The sequence below is a fragment of the Rhinoraja longicauda genome, chromosome 2 (assembly GCF_053455715.1).
Source record: "Rhinoraja longicauda isolate Sanriku21f chromosome 2, sRhiLon1.1, whole genome shotgun sequence".
Classification (NCBI taxonomy): domain Eukaryota; kingdom Metazoa; phylum Chordata; class Chondrichthyes; order Rajiformes; family Arhynchobatidae; genus Rhinoraja; species Rhinoraja longicauda.
Window position 1 is genome coordinate 97654466 of NC_135954.1, and position 23499 is coordinate 97677964.

The 23499-nt window shown below is 43.2% G+C and overlaps 1 protein-coding gene across 2 annotated transcripts in view; it reads left to right on the forward strand.

Annotated features, from left to right (window-relative positions):
* Positions 1-4293: 4293 nt before the first annotated feature.
* The window catches only part of rnf32 (ring finger protein 32), a 28388-nt gene continuing 9182 nt past the window's right edge, over positions 4294-23499 (forward strand). The window contains exons 1-4 of one of the 2 annotated variants that reach the window (XM_078429425.1): positions 4294-4418; positions 16637-16769; positions 20234-20489; positions 22177-22319. In XM_078429425.1, the coding sequence (XP_078285551.1) occupies positions 20294-20489; positions 22177-22319 (339 nt within the window). In that variant the 5' untranslated portion in view covers positions 4294-4418; positions 16637-16769; positions 20234-20293. The remainder of the gene's footprint in view (positions 4419-16636; positions 16770-20233; positions 20490-22176; positions 22320-23499) is intronic. The other variant, XM_078429417.1, reaches the window with a different exon arrangement.

Sequence of the window (23499 nt, forward strand, 5' to 3'; positions counted from 1 at the left end):
GGACAGACAGCTCGTCCCCGACCGACCCGCACAGTCCCCGCACCGGGCGCTGAAACGTCCCGCGGCCGAACCGGGCGATGAAAGGCCCGCGACCAAGCCTTGCGCAGCTAAGTCCCGTGGTCGAGCCGCACCGGGCGATGTCAAGTCCGCAGCCGAGCCGCACCAGCGGTGAAAAGTCCCGCAGCCGAGCTGCACCGGGCGATGTTAAGCCCCGCAGCCGAGCTGCACCGGGCGATGTTAAGCCCCGCAGCCGAGCTGCACCGGGCGATGTTAAGCCCCGCAGCCGAGCTGCACCGGGCACTGTTAAGTCCAGCGGCCAAGCCGCACCGCAGCGGGTGATGTAAAGTCCAGCGGCCGAGCCGCACCGGGCGATGTTAGGCCCCGCAGCCGAGCCGCACCCCGCGCCGTGAGGAAGAGAAAAGTCCCCCCCACACACCCACCCACACCACCCCCTCCCACACATACACAACCAAAAAATATATATAAAAACCACCCCAACACCGACACACAACAAAAAAAGGGGAAAAAAAGACGGACAGACTGCTGGTCAGCCGCTGCCGTTAGGCGCCGCCACATGATATTAGCAAGAAGAAGTGCTGCCATCTCACCTTGACCACAACTAACATCACATAATCCCAACACCCCATCATCAACACTAGAAGATGAACCAGATTGCCATGATAGCTAAATCAGGGTCATCCTAGAATACGAGCTTGAGATCTCAAAATCTTTCCACCTTCCATAATTGCAGATTATATCATACATTGCATGACAAACCTATCAACCTACAAGACTGAGGAAAGATGATGCAATATGCAGAGAGATACATAGACAATAGGTGCAGGAGTAGGCCATTCGGCCCTTCGAGCCAGCACTGCCTTTCACCTTTGATCATCTACAATCAGTACCCCGTTCCTGCCTTCTCCCATATCTCTTGATTCCATTAGCCCCAAGAGCTCTATCCAACTCTCTTTTGAATGCATCCAGTGAATCGGCCTCCACTGCCTTCTGAGGCAGAGAATTCCACAAATTCACAACTCTCTGTGAGGAAAAAGTTTTTCCTCATCTCAGTTCTAAATGGCCTACCCCTTATTCTTAAACTGTGGCCCCTGGTTTTGGACTCCCCCAACATTGGGAAAATGTTTCCTGCATCTAGCATGTCCAATCCCTTATAGAGTTAGGGGTTGCTGAGAAACTGCATGCTGTTGCCAGTAGTGGGTTTGTAATGCAAGTTGGCAATTGGCCGCAATAAAAATGGCCTCATGACATAAGCAGAATATTAAGAGCATATTACAAATATTTGGGATTTGGAGAACTGATACATTCAGTTATCAGCCAGCATCAAATGGACATAGGTTTATTTCACTAAGAGTCAGCAAGTAAAACAATCATTATGATGACAGTGGGAAACAGGCAGTCTCTATTGGAGAAACATTTGTAGAATCCACCAGCATATTGAGGAACAAACCTGCTAAGAAAGCTATTATGCTGCTCAGACGTAGACACAATGAGATGTTCCAAATGAAGGACTGTTCCATTTAAAGCAGCCAAAATTCCATGGATTATTTGGACAGTGATTTAGCATTTTCGAAGCAATGGGAATATTCAAAATTCTTCACTGCACACAGTTCAGGGAAACAGTTCACAATCTGCCAATTCATCGGTTTCAGGACCACAGCTATGCCACTGCCAGGATCCAGAAGTAAGGTCAATGGCGAAGATTGAGCCGTGTGTTTATAGTGATTATAATTCTGCCTAGCACAGACAATACCAATGCAGATTTTAGATTCTGTGAGTTTTGGGGAAGAGCCCAGTATCCACATGGCTTCCATTCCTCACAGAATTGCTGAATGGCATTAATCCAGCACAGAATGGGCTAGATGCATTAAAAGAGGATTGCACTGCAATGTAGAACCTGTTCAAGGTCTCCAAAGTTCTGTTAGAGATGTTACCACAGGCATCTCAATCTGTCATCTTAATAGTGCAACAAAAATAATAGAGAAACAAAGAAATGCAGATGCTGGTTAATATATAAAAGGACACAAAGTGCTGGAGTAACTCAGCTGGTCAGGCAGCATCCCTGGTGAACATGGATAGATGAGGTTTCGGGTTATGATCTTTCTTGAGAAGGGTCTTGACCTGAAACGTCACCTATTCATGTCCTCCAGAGATGCTGCCTCGCCCACTAAATTACTCCAGCACTGTCCTTCTGAGCAAAAATAATATTAAGATGAAGAGCCTTAAGAAACAACCAAAATAGAAATTTTTGCAACTGACTTCATGTTATAGAGCAATTAACCAAATCCAATGTATTATTGTAAATACCATAGTAAATGATGTGCCATTTGTTCGTCCGTATTTTCTTGTGTATGCAAATTAGTGCCCAGTTGCATTTTAGGGGAGCACAGGAATGGGAAACCCTGTGAGTTTAGTTTAGTTTAGAGATACAGTGCGGAAACAGGCCCTTCGGCCCACGCCGACCAGCACATTAACACTATCTTACACACATTAGGGACAATTTTTACATTTATCAAGCCAATTAACCTACAAAAATTGTAGGACTTTGGAGTGTGGGAGGAACCCCAAGATCTCGGAGAAAACCCACGCAGGGCACGGGGAGAATGTACAAACTCCACACAGACAACACTCGTAGTCGGGATCAAATCCGGGTCTCAGGCACCGCATTCACTGTAAGGCAGCAACTCTACCGCTGCACCACCGTTACAGGTGAGGTTCTGGTGAATTTATGGGGACCAGGAGAAACATTGGTTGTGAGCCAAATGCTAAACGGTTGGGATTCCTGAATAGTCAGACAGCAGTCATCAGAGTTTACTGAAGCACACAGGGATTGGTGTCCCTTTAAGAACTGAATGTGGTATGACTATTGATGCATTGTTGTATCAGACACTGCTTTTAGTTGAGAGTTGACTGACCTCAAATAGTATTTTATCAGCATTGGGGCAGCATTCATTCACAAAATGCTGGAGTAACTCAGCAGGTCAGGCAGCATCTCAGGAGAGAAGGAATGGGTGACGTTTCGGGTCGAGACCCTTCTTCAGATGCTGCCTGACCTGCTGAGTTACTCCAGCATTTTGTGAATACCTTCGATTTGTACCAGCATCTGCAGTTATTTTCTTATACTACCTTCTTGGGGCAGCAAGTGAGAACCTTGCTAGTGTCAACCACCTTCTTTTATTAAATAGTTAGTATTATGTACATGAAGTGTGCAGAACAGAAAAGCAAATTGGTTTCACTTGAGTTAATTTGAGCACCCTATTTTTGACACGGTTCAAGTACTTGATATGTTAATCTTAGAACCGTGCTGCAGAGATGATTCAAGTACTTAAATTGTTAATCTGGGAGCTGTATTTCTGAGGTGGTTCAAGTACTTGAGTTATTTATCCAAGCATCCTGTTGCTGAGGTGGTTCTAGTACTAAAATTGTTAATCTGAGCTCCAAATTGCTGAGGTGGTTCAAGTACTTTCGTTCATCTAAATACTTAGGTGCTTCGAGTATTTCTGAGGTGGTTCAAGTACGAGATATTAATCTAAACGAGCTGTTGTTTAGAACCAAAGAAGTGGTTCTAGTACCAACATTGTTAATCTGAACTCCCTATTGCCGAGGTGTTTCAAGTACTTTAGCTGTGAATCTGTATTTCTGAGGTGGTTCAGGCACTTTAGTAGTTAATCTGAACACCCTGTGCTGAGTGAGGTAGTTCAAGTACTTAATATTCCGAGCTCCCACTTGCTGGGGTGTTTTGTGTACTTACTTGTTGGTAATCTGAGCAACCTGTTGCTGAGTTGGGTAAAAGCAATCGCTGATTTGTACTCTGAATTTGAATTTATGCCAGTTTGAAATACCTCTTAAACATTCTATCCAATTGAGTAAGAGATATCCGAGCGCTTTAAAGCTCAAACTTTGTCCAAAAACAAAATACGCACACACTCACAAAAACATTAGAGTCAGCGGAGACAAGTGGTGCGAGTTACCTGATGACGACGCGCTGGAGTTTGAGGTCAGAATTCATGTGGAAATAAACGCAGGTGGTTTCATTACAGAACAGGGTTTAATTCAGTGGGACCACGACACTGGAACTGCGCAGGCTCCTATTAATCTGATTTTAAAAAAAGCGGGGTTTGAATAGATATTTTAAAAAAACATTTCCCCAGAATTAGAAACAAATTTTAAGAAGTTAATCACACAATGCACGGCGATTTTCTTTATTGTTATTATTATTGTCAAGCAGCCTGTGTTTGAAGTGCGGACCCGTTGCTGGGCAACCGTCGCCGCAGCCTCTGGCTCAGGCTCTGCGCCTGCGGCCTGGTTGCTCGCTTCCCCCCGCCGGCCTGAAGTTAGAGTTACAGTCATATTGGCCGGGTGTTGGCTGTCCTTCGCTTCCCGCGCTTGCGGCCATGAAGGTGTGTGAGATTGTGGACGTGTTATGTTGCGTTTAATGTGAATAAGTGTGTTGGAGGCAGACTCTGGCGTCCGGCGCTCCCAGTCCAGGCCGCGGTCGCTGCGGCCTGGACTGGGAACGCCGTCGTGTAATGAACCTGATCTGATAAGGGAACATCAACAAGAGCCATTAGGAGGCAGTGATCATAATATGATACGTTTTAATCTACAAATTGAGAGGGAGAAGGGGAAATCGGAAGTGTCAGTATTACAGTATAGTAAAGGGGATTACAGAGGCATGAGGCAGGAGCTGGCCAGATTTGACTGGAAGGAGACGGTGGAACAGCAATGGCAGGTATCCCTGGGAATAATGCAGAAGGTGCAGGATCAATTTATTCCAAAGAGGAGGAAAGATTCTAAGGGGAGTAAGAGGCACCCGTGGCTGACAAGGGAAGTCAAGGACAGCATAAAAATAAAAGGGAAGAGGTATAACAAAGCAAAGAAGAGCGGGAAGCCAGAGGATTGGGACTCTTTTAAAGAACAACAGAAGATAACTAAAAAGGCAATACGGGGAGAAAAGATGAGGTACGAGGGTATGCTAGCCAATAATATAAAGGAGGATAGTAAAAGCTTTTTTAGGTATGTAAAGAGGAAAAAAATAGTCAAGGCAAATGTGGGTCCCTTGAAGACAGAAGCAGGGGAATTTATTACGGGGAACAAGGAAATGGCAGACGAGTTGAACCGGTACTTTGGATCTGTCTTCACGAAGGAAGATACAAACAATCTCCCAGATGTTCTAGTGGCCAGAGATCCTAGGGTGACGGAGGAACTGAAGGAAATTCACATTAGGCAGGAAATGGTGTTGGGTTGACTGATGGGACTGAAGGCTGATAAATCCCCAGGGTACTTAAGGAGGTGGCTCTAGAAATTGTGGACGCATTGGTGATCATTTTCCAATGTTCTATAGATTCAGGATCAGTTCCTGTGGATTGGAGGGTAGCTAATGTTATCCCACTTTTTAAGAAAGGAGGGAGAGAGAAAACAGGAAATTATTGACCTGTTAGTCTAACATCAGTGGTGGGGAAGATGCTGGAGTCAATTATAAAAGACAAAATTGCGGAGCATTTGGATAGCAGTAACAGGATTGTTCCGAGTCAGCATGGATTTACAAAGGGGAAATCATGCTTGACTAATCTTCTGGAATTTTTTGAGGATGTAACTAGGAAAATTGACAGGGGAGAGCCGGTGGATGTAGTGTACCTTGACTTTCAGAAAGCCTTCGACAAGGTCCCACACAGGAGATTAGTAGGCAAAATTAGAGCACATGGTATTGGGGGTAGGGTACTGACATGGATAGAAAATTGGTTGGCAGACAGAAAGCAAAGAGTGGGGATAAATGGGCCCCTTTCAGAATGGCAGGTAGTGACTAGTGGGGTATCGCAAGGCTCGGTGCTGGGACCGCAGCTATTTACAATACACATTAATGACTTGGATAAAGGGATTAAAAGTAACATTAACAAATTTGCAGATAATACAAAGCTGGGTGGCAGTGTGAACTGTGAGGAAGATGCTATGAGGTTGCAGGTTGACTTGGACAGGTTGTGTGAGTGGGAGGATGCATGGCAGACAATAGACAATAGGTGCAGGAGTAGGCCATTCAGCCCTTCGAGCCAGCACCGCCATTCAATGCGATCATGGCTGATCACTATCAATCAGTACCCCGTTCCTGCCTTCTCCCCATACCCCCTCACTCCGCTATCCTTAAGAGCTCTATCCAGCTCTCTCTTGAAAGCATCCAACGAACTGGCCTCCACTGCCTTCTGAGGCAGAGAATTCCACACCTTCACCACCCTCTGACTGAAAAAGTTCTTCCTCATCTCCGTTCTAAATGGCCTACCCCTTATTCTCAAACTGTGGCCCCTTGTTCTGGACTCCCCCAACATTGGGAACATGTTATCTGCCTCTAATGTGTCCAATCCCCTAATTATCTTATATGTTTCAATAAGATCCCCCCTCATCCTTCTAAATTCCAGTGTATACAAGCCCAATCGCTCCAGCCTTTCAACATACGACAGTCCCGCCATTCCGGGAATTAATCTAGTGAACCTACGCTGCACGCCCTCCATAGCAAGAATATCCTTCCTCAAATTTGGAGACCAAAACTGCACACAGTACTCCAGGTGCGGTCTCACCAGGGCCCGGTACAACGGTACAGATGCAGTTTAATGTGGATAAGTGTGAGGTTATCCACTTTGGTGGCAAGAATAGGAAGGCAGATTATTATCTGAATGGTGTCAAGTTAGGAAAAGGGGATGTACAACGAGATCTGGGTGTCCTAGTGCATCAGTCACTGAAAGGAAGCATGCAGGTACAGCAGGCAGTGAAGAAAGCCAATGGAATGTTGGCCTTCATAACAAGAGGAGTTGAGTATAGGAGGAAAGAGGTCCTTCTGCAGTTGTACAGGGCCCTAGTGAGACCGCACCTGGAGTACTGTGTGCAGTTTTGGTCTCCAAATTTGAGGAAGGATATTCTTGCTGCTGAGGGCATGCAACGTAGGTTTACTAGGTTAATTCCCGGAATGGCGGGACTGTCATATGTTGAAAGACTGGAGCGACTAGGCTTGTATACTGGAATTTAGAAGGATGAGAGGGGATCTTATCGAAACATATAAGATTATTAAGGGGTTGGACACGTTAGAGGCAGGAAACATGTTCCCAATGTTGGTGGAGTCCAGAACCAGGGGCCACAGTTTAAGAATAAGGGGTAGGCCATTTCGAACAGAGATGAAGAAAAACTTTTTCAGTCAGAGAGTTGTAAATCTGTGGAATTCTTTGCCTCAGAAGGCAGTGGAGGCCAATTCTCTGAATGCATTCAAGAGAGAGCTAGATAGAGCTCTTAAGTGTAGCGGAGTCAGGGGGTATGGGGAGAAGGCAGGAACGGGGTGCTGATTGAGAATGATCAGCCATGATCACATTGAATGGTGGTGCTGGCTCGCATGGCCTACTCCTGCACCTATTGTCTATTGCCCGGGAGCTCGGAGCCGCCCTCTCTCCGCAACCTGACCCCAGCCCAACTATCACTCACCAAAGATAGACACAACAAGCTGGAGTAACTCAGCGGGACAGGCAGCATCTCTGGAGAGAAGGAATGGGTGGCGTTTTGGGTCGAGACCCTTCTTCATATAAACAGAAAATAGGTGCAGGAAGAGGCCATTTGGCCCTTCGAGCCAGCACCGCCATTCATTGTCTGGAGAAGGGTCTCGACCCTAAACGTCACCCATTCCTTCTCCAGAGATGCTGCCTGTCCCGCTGAGTTACGCCAGCATTTTGCATCTACCCGCCATTCATTGTGATCATGGGTGATCATTAGGGGTTGCCAACTATCTCACTCCCAAATAAGGGACAAGGCGATGTCACCACCCCGCGCCCCTCGTGGCCTCACCCAGACAGCGGCCACGTGCTCCCGCTCCACCAATTGCGGCCATCCGGGCCGGGAGGTGGGTTGCTATGCAACCTCTGTTAGGCGGCGCCCAGACCTCCGGGCCTACAGTGTCCGGGCCTACAGTGTCTGGGCCTACAGCGCTCACCACCCCCTGGGCCTAGTACGGGACAAGGGCAGTCCTGTACAGGACAAACTAATTTAGCCCAATATCCTTCTAAATTCCAGTGAATACGAGCCCAGTCTTTCCAATCTTTCCTCATATGACAGTCCTGCCATCTCGGGGATTAACCTTGTGAACCTGCACTGCACTGCCTCAATAGCAAGGATGTCCTTCCTCAAATTGGGAGACCAAAACTGCACACAATACTCCAGATGTGGTCTCACCAGGGCCCTGTACAATTGCAGAAGGACATCTTTACTCCAAAACGCAAATCCTCTCGTTATGAAGGCCAACATACCATTCGCTTTCTTCACTGCCTGCTCTACCTGCATGTTTACTTTCAGTGACTGGTGTACAAGGACACCGACCGACGTCTTGTTGCATTTCCCTTTTTCCTAATCTGACACCATTAAGAAAATAATCTGCCTCCTTGTTCTTGCCGCCAAAGTGGATAACCTCACATTTATCCACATGATACTGCACACAGGCACTACCCAAGGTCACGATCAGACCTGGATCTCTGACGCTGTGAGACAGCAGCTCCAACAGCTGTGCCACGTTGCTACTCTGGGATTCATCTCTTTTCAGTCCCGTTAACTAGACCTCATTCACTGACAAACTATTATTGTCCAGTATTTCAGGGAGATATTGTGTGTTTCCCGCATGAAGACATCACATCTTCATTTTAATTTCTCTCATTCCCCAATACTGTGACACAGTGACTAGTTCTTGATTCCCCTGCCCTGGAAAAAAGACTACATAGAAACATGACATCACTCTCACCAACCTCCTTGATGCCATTGACAGTCTAGTCACCACTATCATCAGCCTATTTCATGCAAATACCTGTCTAGCCCCTAATTTCACCAGTCTAGTTTATGCCATTACCAGTCTAGTCACCACTATCACCAGCCCACTTCATGCCAATACCTAGACACAAAATGCTGGAGTAACTTAGCGGGTCAGGCAGCATCTCTGGAAAAAATCAATAGGTGATGTTTTGGGTCTGTGATTCCTGATTCAAGATACCCAAGGAGGATAAGCACCATCTTTATATCGAACCTGACAAGACTTGTAAAACAAAATTGTATATTTCAATAAGCTTATCACTCATTTTTTTAAATTTGAGTATGTAGTTTCAGTCTGTTTAATCGCTCTTCATAACATAAACCTACAAGCCAAGGAATCAATCTGGTGAATCTTTGTTGCACTTCCCCTAATGCAACATATCTTTTCTTGGGTACAAAATGTTCCTGAGTCATTCCCACCAGGGCTGTAAATAATTGGAGTAAGAAGTCTCCACTCTTGTACGCAAATCTTTTTGCAGTAAAGGCCAGCGCCAGCGTACAGTGCGCCTTTCTAATTACCTACTATACCTACATATTAAATTTCAATGATTCATGTGCAAGGACATCCAGTTCCCTCTGAAGACCAATGCCCTTCAATATCTCACCACTAGTAACAGCCTCCAAATCGGAAAATGGTCTCTTTATTCCTACTCTATATTTTCTGTTAAACTGTCCTTGGCCCACTCCAGTAATATCAGCCCAATGCCTTTTAACTTTGCATAACACTTTTTAGATGACGCCTTCTGAAAGGTCAAATATAGTGATTCGCCATTGTCTAAACAGTTACATCTTCAAAAATCTCAATCAGATTTATCAAATCTGAATTCCCGTTCATTAAAGTATGTTCATACTTCCTGATTCTGTTATTATTTTCTACATATATCGTTAACATTTCCTTAATAACATAGCTTAGCATTTTCTCCACTATAAATATCAGGCTTACTGGTCTAAGGTTCCCCATTTTCTCTTTCCCTTCTTTATGTTGTGAGACTGCATTTACTACCTTCAATTCTGCAGGAAACATTGTATAATCTATGGAACCTTTGGACAAGGCAGTATCGATTATCTCAATAACAACTATCGACAAAACCCTAGGTTGCAGATCATTAGATCCAGCGGTTTAGTTTAGAAATACAGCCTGGAAACAGGCCATCTACCCCACCAAGACCACGCCAACAACCGATCACCCAGTCACATTAGTTTTATGTAACCCCACTTCTTCATGCACTCCCTTTGCACTATGCCAATTTTACAGAGGTGAAATAACCTACATATCCGCATGTATTTGGGATGTGGGAGGAAACTGGAGCACCCGGAGGAAACCCACATGGTCACAAGGACAACGTGGAAACTCCACACAGGCAGCACCCAAGGTCAGGATCAGACCTGGATCTCTGACGCTGTGAGACAGCAGCTCTAACAGCTGTGCCACGGTGACGTTCTGGGATTCATCGCTTTCCAGTCCTGTTAACTAGACCTCATTCACTAACAAACTATTATTGTCCAGTATTTCAGGGAGATATTTTGTGTTTCCCGCTTGAAGACATCACATCTTCATTTGAATTTCTCCCAGTCCCCAATACTGTGACACAGTGACTAGTTCTTGATTCCCCTGCCTTGGAAAAAAGACTTTGTACATTCACCCTATCTATTCCCCTCATGATTTTATACATCTCAAAATGAAGAGATGATGAAGATTAATGAGGGCGGTGTGGCAGACATTGTCGACATGGACTTTTGCAGGGCCCTTGACAAGGCCCCACCTGGTAGGCTGATCTAGAAGGTTAGATCACGTGGCATCAAAGTTGGGCTAGCCAATTGGATACAAAATGGCTTGAAGGTAGGAAACAGAGGGTGGTGGCAGAGGGTATTTTTTTCAGACCAGAGGCCTGTAACAAACAGAATGCCACAGGGATTGGTGTTGGGTCCACTGTTATTCATTATTGATAGGCATGGTTAGTAAGTTTTCACTAAAATTAATGGTATAGTAGATAGTGAAGAAGATGATGATAATGGGATCTTGATCAACTGGGCCAGTGGGCTGAGGAATGACAGATGGGGTTCAGAGAAATGTGAAGTGTTGCATTTTGGTATGACATCCAAACAGGACATATCTAGTAAAGGGGAGGGCCATGAGGAATGTTGTAGAACAGAGAGAAAAATTAGTTCATTTACATAGTTCCATGAAGTTGGTGAGACAGGTGGACAGGGTGGTGAAGAAGGTGTTTGGCATGCTTGCCTTCATTGGTAAGAGTGTTGAATATAGGAGATACACAACTGTAAATGCTGGAATCGTGTGCAAAGGACTGTTAATGCTGGAATCGTGTGGCAAGAGAGGAAAGTCGGACGGAGGGCCAGTGAGGAGATCAGCTGCGGGAGGGAGTGTGCTGCCTCGATGGAGGAGTGCACTGCTGGAGGCCCTACAACAGTCTGGCGTTCAGCTGGATTGGCTGCAAGAGGCTGAGCAGGTAGATGGACACATCAGATGCTGCCTGATCTGCTGAGTTCTCCCAGCAGTTGGGACGTCATGTTATAGCTGGATAAGATGTTGACAAGATCGCATCTGGAGAACTGTGTACAGTTCTTGTTGCCCTGCAATAGGAAGGATGTTAGTAAAGGAAAGAGTGCAAAAGAAGACTTGCGAGCATGTTACTGGGTTTGGAGGGTTTGAGCTACAAGGAGAAATTAGAACGGTTTGGTCTTTTTTTCCTGAAGCCTATGAGGCTGGGGGGTTACCTTAGAGATATATATAAAATCATGAGGGGCATAGATAATGTGAACAGCCAGTCTTTTCCCTAGGGTAGTGGAGTAAAAAATTACAGTGCATAGGTTTAAGGTGAATGGGGAAAGATTTAAAAGGGACCTGAGGGGGGATTTTGTTTTCTCATTGAACATGGTACATACATGGAATGTACTGTTGAGGATGTGGTAGAAGCAGGTACAATTACAACATTCAAAAGACACTTGAACTGGTACATGGGTAGGAAAGGTTTAGAGGGACACAGACCAGATGCAGGCAAGCCAGTTAAGGAACTTGTTCAGCATGGACAAATTGGGCCGAAGGGCCTATTTCTGTGTTCTATAACTCAATGTTCATGCCTTTTTATCAATAGCGTATAATTGAAAAATGATCATTCCCAGACTGAAATGCAATAACAGCTATTTCCTCCGAGTCAGAATTAGGATTCGGACCCGAAAAATCACCAATCCATGTTCTTCAGAGATGCTGCCTGACCCGCTGAGCTCCTCCAGCACTTTATGTATTCTTTTGTAAACCAACATCTGTAGTTCCCTGTTTCTACAGCTATTTCCTATGTGTTTTGTATCGCTCCAGAAATTTACCCAAGTGCTTATTATGTTTGACTCACCATTGCACAGTGATGCAACTTTATTCTATCATACCACAAAATGCTGGAGTAACTCAGCGGGTCAGGCAGCATCTCTGGAGAGAAGGAATGGGTGACGTTTCGGGTCGAGACCCTTCCTCAGACTGATGTCGGGGGGCAGGACAAAGAAAGGATATAGGTTGAGACAGAAAGACAGTGGGAGAACTGGGACGGGGAGGGGGGAGGGGAAGAGAGGGGCAGAGGATTTATCTAAAGTTAGAGAAGTCAATGTTCATACTGCTGGGCTGTAAGCTGCCCAAGCGAAATGTGAGGTGCTGTTCCTCCAATTTGCGGTGTGCCTCAGTATGACACTGGAGGAGGCCCATGACAGAAAGGTCAGACTGGGAGTGGGAGGGGTAGTTGAAGTGCTCAGCCACCGGGAGATCAGGTTGGTTAAGGCGGACTGAGCAAAGGTGTTGAGCGAAACGATCGCCGAGCCTGCGTTTGGTCTCACCGATGTAGAGACATCTGGAACAGCGGGTACAATAGATGAGGTTGTAGGAGGTGCAGATGAACCTCTGCCTCACCTGGAAAGACTGTTTGGGTCCTTGGATGGAGTCGAGGGGGGAGGTAAAGGGACAGGTGTTGCATCTCCTGCGGTTGCAGGGGAAAGTGCCTGCGGAGGGGGTGGTTTGGGTAGGAAGGGACAAGTGGACCAGGGAGTTACTCTATAACTAATTATATATATCTTTCCCAAGAGTAAAGAGCGTTTGCTTTAAAGCATTGCTAATAAAATTGAAACACATTCTCCCCTCACCTGAATCTCCTTCCCCAAATCCCTCTGATCCTCTCATTCTACAGACCCGCAGAGAATCCTTTGATCCTACCAATTCTTGAATCATCAAGACCATTTCAATCCTCTTGAAGCATAGATGGTGGCCACATTTTCCACTCCACCCCCAGCACTTGAGTGCTCTCATCATAGCCCCACATTTTTCAAAACACCCTCTTATCCCCATTCTCATTCTCAAATCCCCCAATCTTTCAACACCCCTCAGCCTCTCACCATAAGCCCCAATCCTTGCCGATGGCCCTTCTATCAACCCAGGGAATGACCAGACTCCCCCATACTAACAATCTTGCTCAAATTCAATGTCACACCCAGGTAGCTGGTTTTGTTTCATGTGCATCTTACACAATCATTTCAGAGCATAGAATTTCTAATGCGTTTGCATAAGAGTTCTTTCAAAATAAAATTAAATACAAATCCATTGGAATGCGAAAAGGATGTGTTTTATTTTTTAAAGAGTGAGACAAGATTGCTTCCAGCCCAAAGCGTGACTCACTCCAAAGAGACAGAGAGACCCACTTAACAAGTCTGGAGGTTATCCTCATTATTTGATCACATAAAACTGGTTTGTGGAACTGCTGTTTATAACAATCCCTTCTCAATTACACGTTATAACTTTCAATCAGCAAGAAGTCCCCAGGAGTTATCTCGAGAGTTAAATATGATGCCTCTTGTCGCTGGTAAGGTGTCCCAGGTAAATTAGCAAAAAGAAAGAAAATGTTGCATTTATATAGCATCTAGATGACTTTGGGTTATCCCAAAGTACGTGAGCCTATTAAGTATTTTTGAAATGCGGCCTTTGTTATAACAGGAAAAGTGACATCTAAGTTGCTTGCGGCAAGGACCGTCAATAAAGATGTGATTGTGACCGGCTAGGAAAGTCGTACAGCACAGAAACAGACCCTTCGGCCCAACTGGTTCATGCCAAAGAAGATGCATCAAAGCTAGTCCCATTTGCCCATTTTTGGCCCACATCCCTCTGTACCTGTCCAAATATCTTTTAAACTTTATTATTATACCTGCCTCATCCATTTCATTTAGCAGTTTGTTCCATATACCCAACATGTGTGAAAAAGTTGCCCCTCAGCAACATAGTGGCGTGGCGTAACGGTAGAGTTGTTGCCTTACAGCGCCGGAGACTCGGGTTCGATCCCGACTATGGGTGCTGTCTGTACGGAGTTTGTACTTTCTTCCTGTAACGGCGTGGGTTTTCTCCGAGATCCTCTGTTTCCTCCCACGCTCCAAAGACGTACAGATTTATAGGTTCATTGGATTGGTATAATTGTAAATTGTCCCTCGTGTGTGTAGGATAGTGTTAGTGTGCGGGGATTGCTGGTCGGCGAGGACTCGGTGGGCCGAAGGGCCTGTTTCCTCGCTGTATCTCTAAACTAAACTAAACTCAGGTTCTTATTAAATCTTTTCCCTCTCACTTTAAACCTAGTTCTTAATTCCTCTAGTGCGGGAACAAAAGAACAAAAGAATATATAGTGCATCATCCTATATATTCCAATGAATAAAGTACCGGCCTGCCCATTGTCTCCCAAAAGCTCAGGCTCTCAGTCCAAGCAACATCCTTGTAAATCTCCTCTGCACTCTTTCCGGCTTAACAACATCCTCCCATGATGGACACAAAATGTCGGAGTAACTCAGCGGGACAGGCAGCATCTCTGGAGAGAAGGGATGGGTGATGTTTCGGATCGAGACCCTTCTTCAGACATCCTTATAGAGTATCCTTCCTATAGCAGGTCACCAAAACTGAACATAATTCTCCAAGTGCATTCACACCAACTAATTTTACAATGGTAACACCATCTATACTCAGTTCTCTGATTGATGAAGGCCAGCGTGCCAAAATTCGTCTTCTCCACCTTATCTACCTGCGATGCCACTTTCAGCAAACTATGTACTTGGACTGACGATAGACACAAAATGCTGGAGTAATTCAGCGGGACAGGCAGCAACTCTGGATAGAAGGAATGGGTGACGTTTCGGGTCGAGACTCTTCAGACCAGGAGTACTTGTATCCCTAGATCACTTTCCTCTATAACACCTCCCAGGCACAAACTATTCACTGTGCATGTCCTGCCCTGAATTGTCATCTGAAAACACAACACCTCAAACTTATCAGAATTAAAACTTCCCAGCTGGTCAAGATCTGTAATTCGTGATAAGCCTCTTTACTGTCCACAATGCCACCTATTTTAGTATATTCTGCAAACATATTAATCATGCCTTGTACATTCTCATCCAAATCTTTAACTTACATGTCAAAAAACAAAGGGCCCAGCATCGATCCCGGAGGCACAGCACTAGACACAGTCCTCCATTCCTGAAAACAACTTTCCTCACCAGCCCCTGCTTCCTACGATGAACCCAATTCTGTATCCAGTTTGTTAGTACTCCCTGGATTTCATGCGATCTAACCTTCCGGAGCAGCCTACGTACAAAACCTTATCAAAGACCTTTCTAAAATCTACATAGACTAAGTCCATGGCCCTAACCTCATCAACTTTCTTGGTTACTTCCTCAATCAAATTCATGAGCTATGATCTCCCACATACAAAACCATGCCAACTATCCCTAATCAACCCTGTCTTTCCAGGTCCATGTATATCTTATCCCTAACAATCCATTCCAGTAACTTTCCCACCACAGATGTCAGACTTACTGGCCTATTGTTCCCAGGATTTTTTCTTTGTGTCCCTTCTTAAATAAAGGCAGAGCTTTAGCCACCCTTCTGTCTTCCGGCACCTCACCCATGTCTAACGATAATTCATATAGTTCAGCGAGGAATCATAGAGTCATACAGCACGGAAACAGGCCCTTCAACACAACCTATCCATGTCTCCAAGAGGGCCACCAATGCTAGTCCCATAAAGATAGACACAAAATGCTGAAGTTACTCAGCGGGACAGACAGCATCTCTGGAGCAAAAGGATGGGTGATGTTTCGGCTTCTATCCAGAGTTGCAGTCTGTCCCACTGAGTCACACCAGCAATTTGTATCTTTCGGTGTAAACCAGCATCTGTAGTTCCTTCCTGAGCTAGTCCAATATACCTGTTTGCCCCATATCTCTCTCTCAACCTTTTCTATCCACGTACCTTTCCAAATGTCTTTTAAATGTTGTTATTGTACCTGCTCAAAGTACTTCATCTGGCAGCTCATTCCATATACCCACCACCCTCTGTGTGTAAAAGATGCCCCTCAGGTTGCTAATAAATCCTTGTGCCCTCACCTTAAACATATGCCTTCTAGTTCTTCATTCAGGACCCGCGCAATTCCTTCTCTAGCCTTGGACATATCTGAGCAGGTCTGGGAGATTTATCTACCTTCATACATCTTAGAACATTCAGCACCTCCTCATCTGTAACATGGACTGTCCTCAAGACATCGCCATTAACCTTCCTAAGTTCCCTAGTCTTCATGTCCTTCTCTACAGTAAAAGCAGAGGAGAAATATTCGTTCAGGACCTTGTGCATCTCCTGCGACTCCACACATAGTTTAGTTTCTGAGGGGCCGTATTCTCTCTCTAGTTACCCTTTTTCCCTTAATTTTGTTGTAATTTACCGAACCCATGTTTATTCTGACAAGAGCCTCAATTTCTCTCATTTTCCAGGGTTATATCTACTTGCTTTGCCCTTGCCTCTAATAGGAACACGCATTGCTTAAATGCTCACTATCAAAAATTTTAAAACATCCCATTTTCCAGATGTCTCTTTGGTTGCAACAACCTACTGCAATCAACTTTTGTAAGTTCCTATTCAATATTATCAACGTTGTTTTGTCCCAATTTAGAACTTTAACTTGTGGATAGGTCTTGTTCTTAACCATTTCTTATCTATTGTCTGATATGTTCTTATCTTTTAGAGCAAATAGAACTGTACTCGCTGGTCCCATAAGGCTTGCCCTGCCTAATGCCCGCAGAGTTGGTCAAGCTTTGCTATCTCCTTTGAAAGATTCACTTCATATTGCCCGAGACCTTCCGAACCCTTTTGACAAATTCAAGCCCATTTAACCCTCTGGTACGATTGCAATCCCCGTTTATATTGGGAAAGTTAAAATCCACTATTTTGATAACCCTATTAGTCTTGTAGCTATCTGCAAACTCCTGCCTTATTTATTCTTCTAATTCCCGTCGTCTATTTGGGGGCCTATAGTGCAATCCTAACAAGGTAATCATCCCCTTTAGATTTTTCAGCTCTTCGGCACAACTTGCCTATACTGTCAAAGATACCCCCATCTACGTTAGTCCCACCTGCCCACATTTGGCCCATATCCTTCTAAATCTTTCTTATCCATGCACCTGTCTAATTTCCTCTTGCCTGTTTTATGTTTCTCTTATACATTATACATTCTCTGCCTTATACATTCTCTGTTGTGGAAAGATCAATATCTTCACAATTCACTTGAGAAAGAGAATATCTTCACAATTCACTTCTGTCCCTCCTCTCATTTAGCTTTCTTCACCCTCACCAGAATCAGTCTGAAGAAAAGTTCCTACCCAAAACGTCACCACTCCATGATCTCCAGAGATGCTGCATGACCCACTGAGTTACTTCAGCACTTTTTCTTTTGAATATCCTATTTGATTTCTTCATGACACTCACGTGGCAGCTTAATAAAACGTTGGTAGGCTGCATTTAGAGTATTGTGTGCAGTTTTGGTCACCAATGTGGGAGATGGGTGTGGATGCTGTGGAGAGGGTGTAGAAGACATTTACCAGGATGCTGCCCAGATGAGAGGATATTAGCTGTAAGAAGAGTTTGGATAAACTTGACTGGTCAAAAGCTGAGAGGAGACCTGATAGAAGTTTATAAATGAGTTGAAGGCATGGATAGGGTAGACAGTCTGGCACTTCCCAGGGTGGAAATGTCAAAAACTAGTCATAGAATCACACAGTGTGGAAACAGGCCCTTTGGCCCAACTTGCCAACCCCGGCCAACATGTCCCATCCACACGAGTCCCACTTACCTGCATTTGGCCAAATCCAATTAAACCTGTCCTATCCATGCGCATGTCTAATTGCTTCTTAAACTTTGCAATAGTCCCTGTCTCAACTACCTCCTCGGGCAGTCCATTCCATACACCCACCACCCTTTGGGTGAAAAAGTTACCCCTCAGATTCCTATAAAATCTTTCCCCCTTTCCCTTAACTAATGTGATTGCCATTGTTTTATGCTGCTTCAGTGGATGCTGATTGGGACTGGTCATTTGTGGTGGATGCAGCGGCCATCATTCGAAGGCTGTCCAAAAACAAGGTTTGAAGCATCCACAAGCTAGGGGTTCCTCACATAAAACACATAATTAGTGTTCCGGATACATAGCACCTATTTTGTAATTCTCCCTTATTGCTTCTTTGTTCAACTACCAAAAGCCTCTCGTCAGAATGTTCATTGTGTGCAAGCCTTATTGAGCCTGCAACTTTCTAATTACCAGTGACACCTATGTAAATGCCCACCATTCAATGATGACCCCAGCACATTGGACAGTGGAAAAGATATATAGAAATATATCTACTTTGCATGACAGGGCAAAGTCAGCTGAATAGGACCACTTTAATTGCCTCATGTTTTTATTGTTATTTGAATTGAATGTCTCTATTCCAGTGCCCAGAAATCACTGTTGCATAATAGCTACCACATGGATCATTTTCAAAATGGATTGTAGTTACCTTGCCAAAACTGTTCAAAATGTATCTCTTAAGCTTATAGCCTTTACCACCAAGAAAATCAACGGCACCCACAGACACCCCGCCAAGATACATCCCATCCTGACTTGAAATTATTTTGCCAATCCCCCTATGGGTCTAGATCCTGGACCTTAGAAGACTCTTGACAAGAAGGAATGCAGCAATTCAAGAAGATTGCTCAGCACCATCTCTCAAGGGCCATAGAAAACTGGCCTTGGCAGCAATGCCCCAACCTCATAAATTGAATGCATAAAATAATAATAAATAATATAAAATCAAAATTTTTGTCCTAAGGTATCTATTACTGCTAAGGACAATGGTTTCTTATGGTGTCAACAGAAATTCAACTGCAAATTATTTACCTATTTATTTAAAGAAGTTCGTTATTTTTTTGTTGTCAATTATAAATGTCTTTCTTGGCATATATTGAACAACTAATTCGAAGATTTAAAAAAAAATCTGATTATTGATATCAATCTTTTATTCCTGTAAAGAACAGATTGCTAGCTAGATTTTGAATTATGCTTTAAATGTACTTTTTGTGTTCCAAAACTATGGCTTATTTTATTTTGGGTCACTTTTTAAAAGTAGATTCACCCAGCGTGGTGAATTCTTGTTTTTTGCAAGTATTTTCTAATTAAATAGCTAGTGGATATTTGACCTCTGCAACATATGCTAAGTATGCCAAGTGGTTTGCACATTGTATTCTGCTTTTGAAATGCTGTTCAATGGACTTTCTATTTAATGGATTCTGGATTCCCAAAGATGTTCATCGGCAGTATTCTTTCCTCACGCGATTTATTTTGGTGTTGTACCATTTAAATTCAATTGAGACGACAAAAGCCAATGTAAATGTAATATTTTTTTGTATTATTAATTTTAAGTTCCCTAAACTCAAGGGACAATTATAATGCTAGAGTTGTGCTAACTCCTGACACACAAATTGTACACAAGCGGCTGGAAGCTGAAAAGATTTGAGAAGAGCACTGGCCTGCTCTACCTTCCAGTGTTTCCTGCTTTCAACTTCAGTAGACTACGACAAAGTTGCCATTAACTGTTCTTCCGAGATCTCAATCAAGTAGAGAAAATATGTATTTGTGTATTTTATAGCAACAGAACGTTTTGGTGCTTTACACTGCTGATTGTGATAGCTTCAGTTGAATACACAGGCAGACTGCACACAGTACTCCTAAATCGGAAACTGATTGAGGAAGGAAAGTGTTTATGTGTTGTAATTTAGCACATAAACACTTTTATTTCTCAATCAGCGCCTCTGTCCATCAATGTAGTTGAGCTTTCTGGAATTCAGCAAGGACAGACACAATCCTATTTTTAATGAGTTCTCTTAAAATAAACGATAAAATTTGAAAAGGGGAGGAAGGAGAGCAAGTCATGGAACATTAAGTGTACATCCCAAAATAAGTGGATAACAATTTGTTGGACATGAGTTACTCAGTTAAGAGGGCTTCTCAAATAAAAAATAATTAGTTGTTCTTGCATTCTCATTTCCATTGTACCCTCTAGCATATTTCCACAAAACCAGACACCACAGTGCTTGTTGCTGTGGCTTTGCAAGATCACATTATGAGGAATCTGCAGCTCCAAAATCTTTCATTGTCTCATACTTCTACAACAAAAGCCCCAACTAAAATGAACTGTTACAGAAACGTTGCGAAGCCTGTCGTAGATACAGGAATAAAAAGAAATGAAAAAAAGAAAATAAAGGAAGAAGAGGAAAAGGAGTACGTTCTGGATCCAAAACCTTTGAGCCTTACTTTAGGTAAATACACTTAATGTTTCATATTTTACTTTCTATTTACCTTGCAATTGTAATGAACTTTTTAGGGTAGAATATACAGCATACACCTTAAGAAATGTAGTTGAGGTGAAAATATAAGAGTGTTTATAACAAATCTAATCATAATGTGTTTACTTCTGCCTTCCAATTTATGAGAAAGTTCAATAATGTAATTTAAAATTATCAGGTTATAAATTGGAACGTAATCAAATATTCAAGCCTACTCGATGTAGTAGGAAGCTGCATGAGTGTAAATTATTAACAATAGAATAATTTGTTATACCTATTTTAAGATGTGCCACTTTGAAGCAAACTCATTGACTCAGGTACCATTGAATGAAAAAAAACAACTTTAAGGGATATTTGCTAGACGCATTTTATGACAGTTGATCCAGTGAGCAAATAGTCATAACGTTATACAGCAATGAAACATGCCCTTCAGCCCAATTCGTCCATGCTAAGATGTCTATTTGATCTAGTCCCATTTGTCTGTGTTTGGCCCATATTTGTTTTCCCATGTAAAATCCAGGTCAAGATTCTATGCTCTTTGCTAAGCAAATTATCTTTAAAAAAATGAAATTGTTCTTAATTATGTCAGAATTTCTCTGTCCTTCATACTTCCACGACTGACCCAGGTGTCAGATCCTCGCCTGGATTCGAATGTAATAAACATGCTTCAAGGACACTGAACATAAACGCCTTGTGTTAATCGTCCGCCATTCCTTTCCATCCTCTTCTCTAGAGATTGTTTCTGACGTTCCACTTCTCCATTAGCTTGCGGTCACTTAGGTGTAGCTTTGCGATGGTACACACCTTTGTTCTTCATGTAGTCAGTAAACCTCTGAGAAATGAACTGCGGGCCATTGTCTGAATATAATGTCACAGGTAGACGGTGTTTTGAAGATTTCCATCAAAACTTCGTTTTTTTACGATGTTTCAGTCTTCGTTATTGCATACTCATAATACCTACTGAGAAAAATCAATCACAACTAGTATTGACTCTCCAGATGGAAGTGGGCCTAAAAAAACCTTCCCATGGACCTTTCGGTAACAATGTGCTTCGTATTGGCTCAGGTGTATTGGGTTTGCATACCATTCAGTGTCCTATTATGTTCAGTGTCCTTGAAGCGTATTTATTACATTCGGATCCATGCGAGGATCTGACATCAGGTTGCTCAGACTTCCTCCCACATCCTAAAGACATATTGACTGACCAGTGCATATTGGGCTCAAGTGTGTAGAGTAGCCGTAGAACTGGTGGGAATGTACAGTATAGAGAAAAAGTGGAATTAGGTTTGTGTAGGAAAATGAAACAAAAGATCATCCATAGCCTTAGAGAATGGTAAAGCAGATGCAAAGGACCAAATAGCCCCCCTGCTTCTATTTCCTATGTTCTTAATCCATACACTTAGAACTCTTATGCTTGCTGGCCTTGGACATCAACTGAAATATTTTTACTTTCCAGTCAATAGGTTGTTTCCTCAATGTGAAATAGATGAGAATTAAACTTCTGATAATTAATTGGCACTTGAGTATTTTTAGCTGCTGCGTAGGTAAATTAAATTTAAATACTTTCATTGTCTAATACCTAGATATTTGAATGAATTCAAGTTTTAAACCAGCAGAGACACATGCCTCAGAATTTCTTCTATCAAATTGATCCTTTCAGCTCAGAAAATGGGTTTGGTCGAGGCACCGAACGCACCTTTGACAGCAAGTGAGTGGCAACTAGTGAAGAAGAGATCATTGCAACAGGGAGATTCAGCACAGCCTTGCGCTATATGCAGAGAAGAATTTGGGATAAAACAGCAAGTAAGCACATTGAAGAATGGCATAGCAAAACATTTTACTATACCAGAGGAGCACAATGCCATGTGACACAGATACTATTTAAATGATTATGCACTTGGAAATAGTTATATATATTCAAAATTGAATAGAATGTATCTACATCCCAAGATATATTTTTCCCTGCATTGTGTAAATATATGTATTATTTTATTCTGTAGTGATCACTTAACCTTTCAGGTATTTTCCTTTGATTTCATTACAACAAAAAGAATGATTTATTTGGGGATTTATTTTATCTCTCCTTTCAGACCAATGGCCGACAAATGTCTTTCTCCACCTCGAAATCAATACCAGCTGGGCTTCTCAACAAAGATTGGGCAATTTAAGCCGATCCATCTGAAAAATATTGATATATTTCCTCACTTCATCCTTTGAGGGAATATCCCACACCTATCTGGCATGCCATCTAGTGGTGGAGGAAGTGCTGGTTAATAGTGGATTTCATATAAACAGTATTAACGGTAGAAGGGTTCCAACCCGAAGTGTCACCTATTGTCTATTGTCACCTATACCTTTTCTCCAGAGATGCTGCTTGACCCACCGAGTTATTCCAGCATTGTGTCTAAAAACAGTATGAAATACACGAGGCCTTCATTGGTGGTCACCCAAAACATGTTTGGTTAAATATGTTAATTGGAGCCAAAAGATTATTGAAAAATTCCTTCAGTCAGACAAATTATTGAGAGAATTGCATCAGAAGCCATATTATATTTCAATGTTTTGTGCATGGAGTCACATAAAGCAGGTGTGTTCCACTCAATTCTTGTCCTGCATTTGGTCACTCTGCTTTGTCAGAGCCCAGGATTGAATATTTTGTGGGCCAAGCTGTCAAGAACACAACACACATCAGCACTTCACAAAGTGTTTGTACGTGTGACGAGGTAACCATTCCATAGCAGCTTCGGCCCCTAGTTCCTGACTGCGGCTCTGCATTTCGAAGTCTGAGCCTGAAAATAGTAATACAGGTAAAGCAAACTTTAAATAATGTGCCATTAAAACTGAGAGCTGTCGCCATTAAGAAAATGCAGTGAAAAAATTACATTGTTAAAAACACTCAGCGATACACAAATGCGCTTTATGGAAAGAAACCTGCTATCGTCCAACCATCTGCCAATGGAAAGCTCCCCTCACCTGTATCCAG